The sequence below is a fragment of the Podarcis bocagei genome, assembly GCF_964188305.1.
Source record: "Podarcis bocagei genome assembly, chromosome: 15".
NCBI lineage: Eukaryota > Metazoa > Chordata > Lepidosauria > Squamata > Lacertidae > Podarcis > Podarcis bocagei.
In genome coordinates, this window is record NC_138141.1 from 13,056,606 (window position 1) to 13,071,637 (window position 15,032).

General features: G+C 47.4%; 1 protein-coding gene and 1 long non-coding RNA gene across 6 annotated transcripts in view; one reads left to right on the forward strand and one right to left on the reverse strand.

Annotated features, from left to right (window-relative positions):
• Positions 1–15,032, reverse strand: part of ROBO3 (roundabout guidance receptor 3) — a 354,640-nt gene that overhangs the window by 205,380 nt on the left and 134,228 nt on the right. Inside the window, exon 1 of one of the 5 annotated variants that reach the window (XM_081171600.1) lies at positions 14,637–14,824. The exons of the other annotated variants lie outside the window; for them this stretch is intronic. Within the exon in view, the coding sequence (XP_081027726.1) occupies positions 14,637–14,709 (73 nt within the window). The 5' untranslated portion in view covers positions 14,710–14,824. Of the gene's footprint in view, positions 1–14,636; positions 14,825–15,032 lie in introns of those variants that run through there. 5 annotated transcript variants of the gene reach the window in all.
• Positions 1–15,032, forward strand: part of LOC308574303 — a 397,067-nt gene that overhangs the window by 7,769 nt on the left and 374,266 nt on the right. The gene's annotated exons all lie outside the window — the stretch shown is intronic.

Sequence of the window (15,032 nt, forward strand, 5' to 3'; positions counted from 1 at the left end):
AAAAAAAAAAAAAAAAGACTGACAACCCCGGGACTGGGGGGAGGGGACGCTGGAAGAAGATTGGATTGTTTCTATTCTATTGTACTTTTTTTGTATTACTATTACTAGAAATGTTTTATGAATGTTGGGAAAATGTTGAAATGAAATTACTTGGCTCTTGTTAAAATGTTTAAAGAACTAGGCAAAAAGGTAATGGTTATGAGAACTTGGTAAAAAAGGTTTAAGTTTTAGGCTCTAAGGTCGTCTCTACAAGATAAAATGAGAATAGAGTAAGGTAACGTAATGATAAAATATTAGGAATTATGGAAAGGATTTGCTGCGACAATCATTAATCAAGATACAAGAGATGGGAGGAGGAGGAGGTCATGGAAAGAAGGTAATGGAAATTGGAGAATTTGATAAGGATGGTTTTATCTTTTCTTTTCTTTTCTTCTCATGTTTTTGTTTTTTCTTCTTTTTTGTAATTTTGTCTTTTTTGTATTTAAAAAAAAATTCTTTTGGTTCAATAAATATTATTTTTTAAAAAAACAGAAAGTCACTCTTCACATGCCTAGTGGCATGCTTTACTACTACAGTACTTCATGGTTCAGACCTGAGATGCAGAAAGAGCAATGCATTCTCCTGCTCACCGCATGTCAACAAGTCTGAAGTAGAAGATGTTAGGGTCATTGGGCTACTGTCGACTGTCATGGGCACATGGGGTGCGATGCATCAATTCCCCACCCCCACCCCACCCCCGTCCTTGTACACAGGTTGCCGCATGCTGGCTAATAGCTAAATTCAGGCTGGACACTTTATGACCTGGTGAAATGAGTTTTTTCCCTTCCTCCGCCATTATCCCAGCACATTTCAAAGACCTTCAGTTCCATTCTCCATCATCTCTCCAGGAGGCTGCCGGCAGGAGGAATAATTTCAAGGGTTCTGCCACTGTCAATTCTCTCCCACTTAGCGCTTCCACAGGCAGGACTGGAGCTGGCTTCAGTCTGAAACCACTCCCAAATGCCAACCAATGCTGATGGCTAGCTAAGTAACTCTGTCCATGCGACAGCCGGTTACTCCGAGTTTATTAATCCGGGAATGAAATAAAACCCATCAGAAGCCCTTGAATCAAGGACATGCAAATCCCTAGTGAACAGAGAAAATCCAAATCTTCTACTTTTAGCAGATGTTTATAAAAATGAATCAGGGGGCTGAAGAATGTTAACCCATTAGCAACCAACAGCTGCTTCTACCCCCACAAACAACTGAAATGAGACTTGCCTGCAGCTCAAAAACATTACAGGGCATGGCGGCCGCAGATCTGTTAAAATTTAACTGCTATGGCCACTGCCAAGTCATTTTTACTCCACCGAGCCTTCAATTTTATTCATTTTTTTATGATTACTGCTTCTTTTATCATTCATACAGGTTATCCAGCTGGGTGACTTAGCTCTGTATCCTTTTTTTATCTGTACCTTATTGTAAGCAGCCTTGATTGCTGCTCTGGCTAGAAAGATGATGCACAACGGCTAAAAGAAAGTCATTTGCAGCTTGCAAGGATGAGTAAGGAAAAGGGCCACCTGAACTTTCCACGTCTCGTGTGTGGCTCTGGAGAGGGATTTCAGTATCTGCTACCCCCAAAAAAGCACCCAATTACACATTATCAGCAACAATTCCCCCACCCAACACATTCAGTGTTGTCACCTCCCACCCCTTGGACACTTCGATTTGTTTGACGCTTCAACATTCAGGGTCCCACAGCCATTTCACATTCTGATCCTGCCTCCAACTGTTGCTATAGACTCAAAAGAACACCTTAAAAACAGCTAATCTGTCTTGATCCTAACAAGGCAAAGAATGAGCAAGGCCATTTTCTTCTTGCAAAGAAGAAGAAGGGGGAAAAAACCCCATGAAACAACAAAACCACTTCTTTCTCTTTTTTTAGTGTCCTTTAACAGTGCCTGTGAATTCAGTTGCAAATTCGCCCTCCCCAAGATTACGGCAGCAGAAAGAGAGAAAAGAGTTGCACAATGGAGGCCATTTCCCCACCCCCATAACAAGGGAAGAAAGACAAAACCCAGTGTTGTTTGGTCCCTCCCCAAGTCGCTTCTGGCTACTTCTTACATCCCATAGCTTAAAGAGCCCTTTTCTCTACCCACCACCAAAGCAGGTCAGGGAGGTGACCAGAGCTTACTGGGAACATTTGCAAGTCACCCTCTTGTCTCCACAAGAGCAGCATGTAGGCTAAAATCATTTTGTTTGCCTTGGCTCCCTTAACCAGCTTCATCATTTTTCAGATTCACACCACTGACAAGAGTGGGGGGCTGGGTGGTCAGCAATGCAAGTTCTGCAGCAGTGGAACAGCAGAACTTTTCCTAGCTCTCCTCCCAGCTTTTCCTTCTGATCATTTCCAATAAACAGTGGGGTGGAGCAGATAGCATGTGGGACTCCGGCTGGGGGGGTATGGTAAAGGTAAAGGGACCCCTGACCATTAGGTCCAGTCGTAGCCAACTCTGGGGTTGCGGCGCTCATCTCGCTTTATTGGCCAAGGGAGCCAGCGTACAGCTTCCAGGTCATGTGGCCAGCATGACTAAGCCGCTTCTGGCGAACCAGAGCAGTGCACCGAAACGCCGTTTACCTTCCCGCTGGAGTGGTACCTATTCAACTACTTGCACTTTGACGTGCTTTTGAACTGCTAGGTTGGCAGGAGCAGGGACCGAGCAACGGGAGCTCACCCCGTCGCGGGGATTTGAACCACCGACCTTCTGATCAGCAAGTCCTAAGCTCTGTTGTTTAACCCACAGCGCCACCCGTGTCCCAGCTTGGGGGGCGGGTTACCTAGGCTCAAATCCCTGCTCACAAGGTGTAGGTTCCTCTTCAAACAAACCACAAGCAGGAGGCAAGGTTTGTCCTGGCTTTGGCTGGTGAGAAGAAAACAGTGAGCCTTGGGGTGGGTGCGTGGGGCCATAGCTCAATGGTCGGACATCTGCTCTGCATGCAGAAGGTCTCAGGTTCAATCCCCAGCACCTCCAGATAGAACTGGGAATTACCGTATTGGCCCAAATATAAGCCGCACTTGCAAATAAACCACACCTTTAAAATTGATGGGGGGGGGAGGAAAAAAAGACAATACCCAGGCTGCTTCCTAGGGGGGAACCCAACTGCTTTGCCGGCGGCCTTCCCCCCCCCCTTCTTTCCGGCGCTCAGGAGAGGCTTGGGACCGGTGGGCAGGAGGTGCACTGTTGCCCTGCACTCCTGGGCTGCTCTCACGGGGGGGGGGGCGCTGCTCTGCCGCTCGTAAGGTCGTGAATATAAGCCACACTTTAAATTTTCACAGTAAGAATTGGGAGGGGGGGGAGTGCAGCTTATATTCAGGCCAATATGGTATTCTAGAGAGCTGCTGCCTGTCCGTGTAGACAAAACTGAACTAGATGGGCCAATGCCCTGACTCAGAAGATAGCATCCTATCTTTCTGAGCTGTTTAGAAAGTAATGCAAAGCCAGCTTAGCCTTTGTTTCCACACCGTGTGGCAAAAGCAGGAGCAGCTGAAGAGTGAATGAAGCATTATTGAGCATCGTGCACCAGAAGGCTCCACAAGTGAATTAAACCAGAGTTTGGTTTTAAACTCTAGTTTAAAACACGAGGAGAAGCAGAACAAAGAATAGCCCTGTTACGTTCAAAGCCAGGATTCTGGTTTAAAACATGCCCTTCTGATTTAACAAGTCATTTTCATAGACCATGGCTAAATATAGGTTCGAAGCTGGCTTATTATTAAACTGACCACAGTTAGTTACTTACAGATGGTTTCCCAAACTAAAACAACAATAGCAAATATAGGGACACAGAGGCCAGGAACGGAGTCAGACCTCAGTGCCAAATCTGTTTCCATGTCTACTCTGGCAAGGTTATAACACGACCTAATAATGCCATCCATAACATCAAGGGTTCGTTCACCTGTTCCTCTTCCAATCAAATTTATGTCATTGTCCCCCAATGATGCCCTTCTGCTTTCTACATACTACAGACAGGTCAATCTCTATGCAAGAGATTAAATGGACACAAAGCTGACATCCAAAATGCCAGTATCGATAAACCAGTGACCGCACCCCAGGACACTCTTGTAAATGACCTTAAGGTGGTCCTTTGGGGGGTGGGGAGAAATTGCCTGTCTTCTTCCAGTCCAGGGTCCCTGAGGTTAGTTGCTCAAACAGCTTAAGACAGAGCCTTAGCTGCAGCAAGAAGGACGTTATTTGAGGTCCATTTGGTTCAATTTCTCACTTGTTATGAATCGAACGCATGCCTCTCGAAGAGTGGTTCCCAACTGGTGGTCCGCAGACCCCAGGGGTCCATGTAACCCACCCAGGGGGTCCATGGCACATACCCATCTACTCCTGGGACATTCTGCTTTTGGGTGCCGTGCTCACACGCGGTTCATGTGATCTGCGCGGAAACACGGCCCAGATGTGCATCCCAGTTTTACACTGGGACATGTTGGAGGATATGGTGGCACCATTTGCACAACAAAAACTACCACAGAGATATCAACATTTTCAGAAGTAGGGGGTCCGTGCCTTGGCTTTTGAAAAACAGAGGGTCTGCGGTAGTTAGCTAATGGGGAGCTACTGCTCTAGTTTAAGGGGTGAAGAACTTGTCTCCTTCAAATGTTTCTTGACTACCACTCCCATCATCCCTGACTTTTGACAATGCTGGCTGTGACTGATGGGAGTTGGAGCCCATCAACATCGGAAGAGCCATAGGTCCCATGTCCTACTGGAGAAACACCAAAGGGAAGAGGGCTACCCACTGGCAAGGCTTGTATGTGGCCCAAGCCCTTTGCTACTTCACCATGAAAACCAAGAGTCCTGCAGCAACAGTTCTCTCTGCTGTCAGGCCTTCAAAGCAGCCGCTGTTGTGTCTTGCTCAGACAGCTCACAGCCCAAAGGACCACAGGAAAATCAGAACCTGCCGTATATCAAGTCAGTGCAATGATCCATCTAGCCCAATAGTATCTACACTGACAGGCAGGGGCTCTCCAGAATTTCAGGCAGGGGTTTCTCCCAGCCCTACCTGGAGATGCCAGGGAATAAAAGTGGGACCTTCTGTAGGCAAATGAGATGCTCTGCCACTGAGCTATGGCTTTTGAGGAGAGGGATGATATGGAGCTGGTGTGCAGCCTTTCTGGAGAGCACCATCCAGACCGTGATTCATGGATCACACACTTATGTAGCACACAACCATCTTACTCAATTTCCATTAAGTTTCATACCCTGAAGCCTAACCAAACAAGCTGTGATTTCTTGTGCACACAAAAGATGAGACCTCCTTACACCAGACAGAGAGGGGGCAGGAGAGAAAAGGGGGTGGTTGTGTCTCCTTTCCAAAAGTCAAAATCGATTAAGGACCAGCTTTTGCCAACCCCTCCAGATGTTTTGAACTGCAACTCCCATCAGCCCCACAAAGCCAGCGACAAAGGCTGTTTTAGACCAAGACTTGAAAAACATTGCTAAAAGAACACAAATCATAATCCCTCATACATTGCACTGACATGCTCCAGAATTACTATTTTTATAACACCCACCGATGTCTAGAGCCTTTTAGCATCCTTATCTCATTAATCTAAATAGCAAACACTGAAGAAAGCTATGGAAAGAGGTGACCCAATGCTTGCTTGGTTGAGCAAGACTTTGAACTTTTGGACACACTGACATGAACGATTTTCTCACTCTCTAACAGTTAGCATGATCCAGGGGAAACCAGTATGTAACCCTTCCAATGTTGTTAGACTACAGCTCCGGAATACAAGAAGCTGCCTTATCCTGGGTCAGACCATTGTGCCACCTGGCTCAGGACTGCCTGCACTGACTGGCAGCAGCCTTGTGGGATTTCAGACAGGGGTCTCTCCCAATCCTACCCAGTCGTTGAGCCAGAGACTTTCTGCACAATGCAAAGGAGATGCTCCATGATCCTTGGCCATGCTAGATGGGGCTGGGAGGAGGTGGAGTCCAACAGCATGTGGAGGGCTACCACAGTCGTTGCCCCTGCTCCATCCCCAGGGCAGATGGGTACTTGGTGTGTGGTCACTATTTAAGAGCATCCCGCTCCACAGTTCCACCTGCAGGGCAAACTGGTCACCTGCAGGTCTCGGGATGCAAGTTGATTTGTAGCAACCCTGAGGCAAAAAGAGATGCACCATCTGTGGCAACAGGGCTGAACAATGCTGCACACCTGAACAGGGCTCAAGACAATTGATTGATTGATTGATTGATTGATTGATTGATTGATTGATTTAATTTATATACCGCCCTATACCTGGAGGTCTCAGGGCAGTTCACATAAAAAGATCACAGTATATAAAATAAAAATAAAAGCAATAACCCAATAATAACCCCCCCATTTTTTTAAAAGGTTATGGGATGTTGATCAGGTCAACCAAAGGCCTGGTTAAAAAGAAACGGTTTTGCCTGGTGCCTAAAGGTGTATTGTGAAGGCGCCAGGCAAACTTCCCTGGGGAGAGCATTCCACAGATGGGGAACCACTGCAGAGAAGGCCCGTTCTCGTATTGCCACCCTCTGGACCTCTCGAGGAGGAGGCACACGAAGAAGGGCCTCAGAAGGTGATCTCAGGGTCTGGGTAGATTCATGTGGAAAGAGGTGGTCTTTGAGGTATTGCGGTCCAGAGAAGTTTAAGGCTTTATACGTCAAAGCCAGCACTTTGAATTGGGCCCGGAAACTAATTGGTAGCCAGTGCAGTCGGACCAGGATCGGTATAATATGATCAAACCGGCTTGCTCCGGTGAACAACCTGGTTGCTAAATTCTGCACAAGAATATAGGCATTTTCCCCTATTACAAAGGAGCACAGAGCACTGTCTTAACCCTTATACCAAGTCAGGTTGTAGACTCTCCTTCCTTGGAGGGTTTTAAGCAGAGGTTGGATGGCCATCTGTCATGGATCATTTAGCTGAGATTCCTGAATTGCGGGGGGGGGGGCAGGGGGGTTGAACAAGATGATCCTCAGGGTCCCTTCTAACTCTACAATTCTATGATTTTTGGCCATTGGTCTATGTAGTTCAGTGCTTTCTATGTTCCAGTGGATGCGTGTGGTGCTGTGGGTTAAACTACAGAGCCTAGGACTTGCCGATCAGAAGGTCGACGGTTTGAATCCCTGCGATGGGGTGAGCTCCCGTTGCTCTGTCCCAGCTCCTGCCAACCTAGCAGTTCAAAAGCAAGTCAAAGTGCAAGTAGATAAATAGGTACCACTCTGGCAGGAAGGTAAACGGTGTTTCCGTGCACTGCTCTGGTTCGCCAGAAGCGGCTTAGTCATGCTGGCCACATGACCCAGAAGCTGTACGCCGGCTCCCTCGGCCAGTAAAGCGAGATGAGCGCCGCAACCCCAGAGTTGACCTCGACTGGATCTAATGGTCCGGGGTCCCTTTACCTTTACCTTATGTTCCAGTGACATTCCAGGCAAAAGTCTCTCCTGGTCCTACCTGGAGATGCTGGGGACTGGATCAGGGACTTTTGGCACATGCACACACTAAAGAATGTGCGCTCTGCCATTGTCCCTTTCCTCCCAGGATCTGCGAACAAGATCCGGTCTGAGGTCTGCCCATATAAGGATCCCAGGAACTCGAAACAATGACGCAAAAACAGTAGCAGTCAGCAACTGTCGAGGAATCCGCTGGTGCCATTTCCTTCTTCCCCCTCACCTCCCACCAGCATCATCTGCCACCATATGAAATTGAAAAGCCTCGAGTCTGCCAAACTCTCAGATGTTTTTAAAAAAGCCAAACCTCTTAGCGAGTGACACAGCCAAGCACTGCCTGGCCTCAATTAGCTAGACAGCTTTCCAGGGGAGGAAGGAGGAACTCTTAGTATTTGGATTACGGTATATGGAAGGATATCTGCACAGAGACACACAAATTGCACTGACTTTGAGCTATAGGTGGGACACAGAGCATTCCGGTAACAATACATTCGAGAGAGAAAAAGACCTGGATTATTTTAGAAAGACCTGCCTCGCTATTTTATTTTTTTTAATTGCTGTTTCAGGATGGACAAAAGTCTTTCACACAAACATCAATAAATCTTCAGTTAGCCAAGGGCTACTGGCTGCATTTACTCTATCATTGAGCTGCAGTCCTTCCCCATGTCTTCCTATATACATAAACATGTAAGGCTGTCATCACGCTACAGTTGTTTTGGCCACCAGTAGGCGGTGACGCCAGCCCCAGTGTGACTACAGAACAGTAGGCAGGTGAACAAACAATCAGTCTGGATGGCAAATGGCCAGGCAAGCTGTTTAAGGGAGGGAGGTGCTCCAGAGAGCAGTTTGCCAGACCCCTCTCTGAAGTGCCTCCCTGCTGCTTTCGAAGGGGGTGAGGCCTGGGGAGAGCTGTGAATGAAGGGCAGGGGGAGGTTTAGGCAAACTGTGAAGGGATAGGCAAGGGGGTGGGCAAGGTGTAAAGGGAGGGATGTTTGGTCAGGTGTAGAAGGAGGAGGGGTTGGCAGGTGTGGAAGAAGGAGAGTTGGCAAAGGGTTTGGTGGGTAGGCAGAGATGGCAAGCGGGGTGAAGCATGGCAGCAAACCCTAACTTTACAATCTCTCTTTCTTTCTTTTTTTGGTAGCACAGTACCGTACAGTCGTACCTCGGCTCCCGAATGCCTTGGGAATCAAACGTTCCAGCTCCCGAAGGATCGAAAACCAGAAGTGAGTATTCTGGTTTTCGAACTTTTTTTGGAAGCTTAACGTCCCCCGTGGCTTCTGCTATTGTTTCCGGTGTGCCTGCACAATTGGAAAGCAATCAAAAGTCGCACCTTGTTTTCCGAACGTTTCGGAAGTTGAACGGACTTCTGGAACGAATTCCATTCAACTTTCGAGGTACGACTGTGGTAGTAACCTCTGGTTACGTAAACTTTGGGATGCACCCACGGCGAACCCGGAAATATTTTACCGGGTTTCATCCCGCGCACATGCACAGAAGCGGTCCTCAGGTTGCGGAAACCTCGGGATCCAACCGGACCTCCGGAACAGAACCCGTCCGCAACCGGAGGTACCACTGTATAAAGCTAACTACTTGTCTCAGCGCCCTTCGTGCAATGCCACCTAGAATGCAATGGCATTCCTAGACCGCTTCAGATCCATTGCCAGCTTATGGGACCATCTTCTGTTCTGTGCTTTTTAACAGCAGCTTGATGGGCAAACATCAGCAAGTGATAATACTTATATCCATACGCTGATCATTGCTCCATATCAAGCTGATGTTTAAAAGAACAGAACCAGAGAATGTCTAACTTTTACTACTGTGCCTTTTCTCCAGTTGCTCAGACACTACACTGAAGATGCTCATAAGCCATTCTCACCGCATATCACTTACTACTCACACATTTATATGATGTTTCTCAAGTGTTTTGAAGTGTTTTACAACCTTAACTGTCAATATTTGGGTAATAGCTCCAGGAGGAAACCCCCCGAGTTACAGAAGGAGAATGAAGACTGAGAGACATGACCAAGGCTTCACAATGATTCAGTGGGAGAGGAGGAAAAAGCCAGGGTGACCAAACGCCATAGGGAAGCGACATCTTCACTCCTAGTCAAGCACTGAAAGCTACAGAGAAGCCCAGCCCTTTATGCTTAGCCTAACGTGAATACAGTTTCAACTCCATTTGCCTACCTTCTAGTCCACTCTGTGCTATAATAATGGCACAGTAGTAGAGTAGATGTTTTGCATGGAGGTGTTCTCAGGTTCAATCTCTGGTATCTTCCAGTAAAAAAGATCCAGGTAGCAAGTGATGGGGTAGGGTGGGGGGAATTAACTATTTAGGACACTAGAGAACTGTTGCCAGTCAGAGTATTACTGGGATCCTTCATATAAGACAGCTTCCAATGTCAGATACAGACATATCAAAGGTGTGGCTTCTTCTGAAAAGTTTCAGGTTTCTCAAGAAAACTAAAAACTAGAGGGGTTTTTTTAGAGGGAGGTGAAAGCACATGGAAACAAGAAAAAGCCAATTGACAGTGCAGAGTACAGTGGTACCTCGGTTTACGAACTTAATCCATTCTGGAAGTCCGTTCTTAAACCAAAACCATTCTTAAACGAAGGCGCACTTTCCCTAATGAGGCCTCCCACCGCCGGTGCCCTTCCACCGTTCGGATTCCGTTCTTAGATCGAAGTAAAGTTCTCAAACCAAGACACTATTTCCGGTTTTGCGGAGTTTGTAAACCAAATCATTCTTAAACCAGACTGTTCTTAAACCGAGGTACCATGTATAGCCCTAGTGGAAGCTATATCTTAGGGGGTGAGCATATGTCCCAAGATTAGCCTTGTATCTGTTGCTTCTTTTTCAAAAAATGTGATCTGTTTCTGAGTTGCTCTATGTTCTCTCCACTTTGATATTTCATGTTCTGAGCTACTCTGTATTTACAAAACAAACAAACAAACAAAGCCCTTGGTTCCCATTCACTATAATGGGGAATTGCAAAATGACTACCTTTTTTCTCCTTTTGGCCAGAGCGGATGAAATTTACAGGTAGGGGGATCTCTCCAGAATGGATTAAGCCTGGGAAATTGTGGAGAAATAGATACAGGGGCCCTTTGTGAGGGAAATAAAAGTGATTCACTTCCTGCATAATCCTTTCTGGGTGTGGGGCACATGGGTTTGTCTCTTTCTCACCTTAAAATAATTAAGCAGTGACCAAGTGGTGTGCAGTCTTGCTTGTACATTTTTAAAACTCTGCAGCTTCACATCCACCTTTCTTTCTGGTGGCTGTTTGTGTCTTTCCAGGCCTCCCTCTAGGCTTTATCAGGTCTCTGATAGGCCTTACAATGCAAGGCTGAGTAGAATGCTGCCAGCAGAGTTCTGAAGAATTCTAGGATGGTGCTGTTTTTTGTTTTCTTAAAACAAAAATGATGCTTTCAACTCTTTTATTAAAAAAAACCCCACTGCTGTGCTTTAACAAAGCACAATTCAGAGCTCTTCAGTGCTCTACAGGCAACATTTTGGACAGTCTCAATTCTTGCAGAACCCATGGACCTAGAGAAACACAGATATATAGACAATATAGCAAAGAAACAGAGAAAAACGAGGTTTTGCAGGGGCTCCAATCTGACTTGGGGTGGCATATTGCCATTGCACTTTGACTTGGGGGGACCCCACAAATCACCCTGACTTGCCTTGTTATTCAGTCTTCACACAGACCTGAGATGCATCCTTGATACCTACCGCTTAACCAAGGATAGCCAACTTGACACATTCTAAATGTGACTACATTTTCTCATTAGCCCCAGCCAACGTGGTCAACACTCAGAGATGGTGGGAGTTTTAGGCCATCATCATTTGAAGGTACCACATTGGCTACCACTGGACAATCTGGCTTGCAAATGGAAAAAGTCGGCCAAAGTACAACCAGCAACCTAAAAACCAGTGATCACTGAATATTAAGAACTTCAAGACTCAGGCACACCCCAATAATTCGACACCAGCATCCAATTGCATTGACAAACAAAGCACACATCCACACCGCATCCAATCCCTTTTAACCTTCTTTGGGGTCAGGATAGCATGGCAGGCAGCATAAGAAAATCAACACGCACACACATAGCCAGTCTCAAGCGACTCATTGAAGACTTGTTCCGAAAACCCCTGTCATAATTCTTCCCCTCTAAAGCTTTCTGACAGAGGCTTATGGGTGGAAGAAAATTCCTCGGACTTCCTGAAGGCATCCTGTTTTCACATCTGCAAATGCACATTCCAGCCAACGTAGGCCATCCTGCGAGGTGCTCCAGTGTGCAATAAAGTTTCCACAGGAGAACAAGGCACACTCAGACAAAAAGGGCTGTGCAAGGTGTTAACTGCAGTATGCAAAAAGGCATAGCTATGTATGTTTATTTGGAACCAAGCCACACCAGGTTCAATAAGGCTTGCTCCCAAGAAAGTATGCCTAGGTTTATGGTTTTATGCTCCAATCCTACACACACTTTCCTGGAAGAAAATTCTCGTTCAATACTCTACGAGCTTACTTCTGAGTAAAAGTACCTAGGATTGCACTGTGAGTTTCTGACACCCACAGTTTATCTTGCACATGCTTCCTGCAAGGCCAAAAATATCTGATTCTGATCTTACCCTAAGAATACCCTAAGAATAGTGTGGAAATTATATTCTTTATATATATAAAGAATACCATACCAAAGGTCACAGAGTTTTTGGTTTAAGCCAGGGGTCAGCAACCTTCCAACAGGTTTAATTCTTTTTTTTAAAAAAAAAACACAACCCTACACTTTATTCATTGTGGGAGTCTACTCAGCTTCCTCTCTGCACACACGCAAATATTAATGAAGCAGTACAGGCTCCTGTTTGCTGATCTAACAACAGACACACAGCTAATCGACAGCCCTGCTTGCAGGAGCAGCATATTCCCTCCGATCCTGTTGCCAGCGCCTGCTCTCAGCTGGAAACGACGTGCAATGAAAAATCAGTCAGATTCTCCCCCCCCCAAAAAAAAAACACACATTGCAAATGTGAATCCATCACGCCTTTCACTTGGCATTATCCTTCAGCAGCCATTGTCATTCAGACTAAGTCATTCCTTCAATGTTCACCGTGCAGGAGATTGGGAACAGCCAGTTGCGGGGCACTAACTGGCATGCCACATCCACAGATTTGATAGCATTCAATGTAATAAAAGGAACCTAGGTTGAGACCCTTGTCCACAGCCCCACACTCAACGGAACTCGCTGCTCCTTGCCAACAAGAATATACTGTCAGCGGTTGCATCTTAAATTCCCAACAAGGCATGGGATGGTCAAGTAATTATTTTTTTTGGGGGGAGGGGGTAACCTAAAAATAAAATTCCAGGAATCTCACCATTCTTGTCTTTTCCACCCCACCCTCCAGGACAGAACTAGCCTCAAACTGACCACCTTTCAAGTTTCAGTGGCAAAAATCACATCTGTAAATTAAATTCAGATTGGGGTGATGTTGAAACTCTTTTTCGTTCACTCCTAAAGAGCTGGAACTCAGCTCCCAGCCCCCAACCCACCCACCAAATCTGCCTAAATTCTAAACAGAAATACTTTACAGCCCCATAATTTAAAGCACTTAAAAAAACCAAAACCCTCACTTTCCCTCCATGGTAAATAAAGATGGGTTATTATTATTTCCAGCGCTGCATGTTTTGCAGCTTTAGATTTTGCTTTATAACCGACACATGCAATGGTTCCAGCTCCTGCCTTGGGCTGCTGCATCCTTTTCCAAAGTGTGTCTTGATGCCTCCTCTAGTGGACAGATTCTGGGAGAGTTTGTGGCCTGAAGATTTCTGTTTCCGCACACACGCACAGAAAAGGGGAGGGAAGACTGCTAAGGGCTTTGGTAGGAAGCAAATTAAGAGCATACAGAAAACCGGAGCGCTGTCTCTGGCCACAGAGAGAGGGACTGGTACAAATCTTGCTAAGGCAAGCTGTGTGCGAACCCCAAGCCAGGGGAGGCCTGGAGCCTTCAATTGTCAGGGATCTGAAAGGTCAGTCACCCTCCAGCTGACAGCCTCTTCTCTGAAGCTAGCCTCTACCCAGTCGCATCCCCTTGTGTGCACTTCTTTTTATCACACTCGGGCCCATCTGTTACCTCAATGGAAAGTGCAAAGCAGAAGAGCCTCTGGGTGAGGCTGGAACTCTCCGCACGCAGGCCGAGTGCTCAATTCTGGGTGACATGGAAGGGGGAGGCGACTCCACAACGTGGCAGCTGCGCATTGGGGAGTACATGCACACCACATTTTTGCATGTTACACCTTTCGGACAGGGAAAGCGCAACCACTGCAGGTGCATACATTTTGCTGTGGATCGAACGTGCACCAGAAGGAAAAATAAAAATAAATGTAGCATCCCGGCATGCATGCACAAAAAGAATGGGAAACTACAAACGGGCTTTCATGAGAATCTGCACGTGTTTCACTCCAATCTTCCTACACAGACAAATGCTCTGAAAAGGGAATGATCTACAAAGTGACACAAGGTGGGTCAGAATTGGTGGTCTAACACAGACTCTGGACAAACTCACAAAGACAAGAATGGGGCAGGGAGGAAGGAGGGCACAGTGAAAAAAGAAGACCCCCCCTTCCCAGGCTGCCCAGACCCTAATGCCCTCTTGTCGGTCTCCCATTATTATCCTTTCATAGGGTCCTTATCACCAACATCAACCAACCCCTTTTGCCTTTTCATCTAGACTTGAAACTGCCACCCCCAAAGCATGGCTCTCCATTTACTCCAGCGGGGGCCAGAGATTCGCCCGGAGCCTTTGGGCCCCCCCCCTTCGGTGTTTCCCTGCCCCCAGTTTTCCAGAGCGAAAAGATCTGATACAATTGCAACTAGAGATCCGCCAAACTCCAGAACTGTGGCGCGCTGAGCTGTCCCTAGACCAACCGCAGGACCCCCGGGCAACAAGGAACCCGTCTCCAAAAGAAAGGAAGCCAAACGCATCCGGACCGTGCGCCTCTGAATGTTACTTTCCTGCCCAGCTGTGCCCAGAAACTGCGCTTTCCCTTAGACGACGGGGAGCTCCGGAGCTGCGGTCTCTCCCGAGAGCTCTTTTTTTTGGGGGGGGGAGGGTGTAAGGGAGTAATAACAGGAGATCTTCAGATCAGGCGCTGGGAGCGAAGCGCATCTTACCTGCAGCGGGTCCCACCAAGGCCGGCAAGAAGCACAGGAAGCTCCGGAGCCAAAGCGGGAGCCGCCGCCGCATGGCTCAGCTCCTCCAGGGACGCATCCAGCAGAGGAAAGCGGAATCCTTTTCGCGGCGGCTCCCCAGCAGGGGGGCGGGTCGGCTCCGGGGACCTGCCCCCAGCCGTGGCGAGAGGGGAGGGAGGCGGTCCTCGGGTTCAGCAGGGGAGGGGTGGGGAGATGGAGAGGCACGCGATCCGGGCAGGCTCCGGCACTTTGGGGAAAGCAACTCCAAGGCGCCGTTTGCTCCCGGGCGAGCGCAGCACTTCTGGAGCGACTCCCAGCGGAGCAAACACGTTGCTGATGCTGAGGTTGCTCCGGACGCCTGGCTGGTGCCTTGCTCGC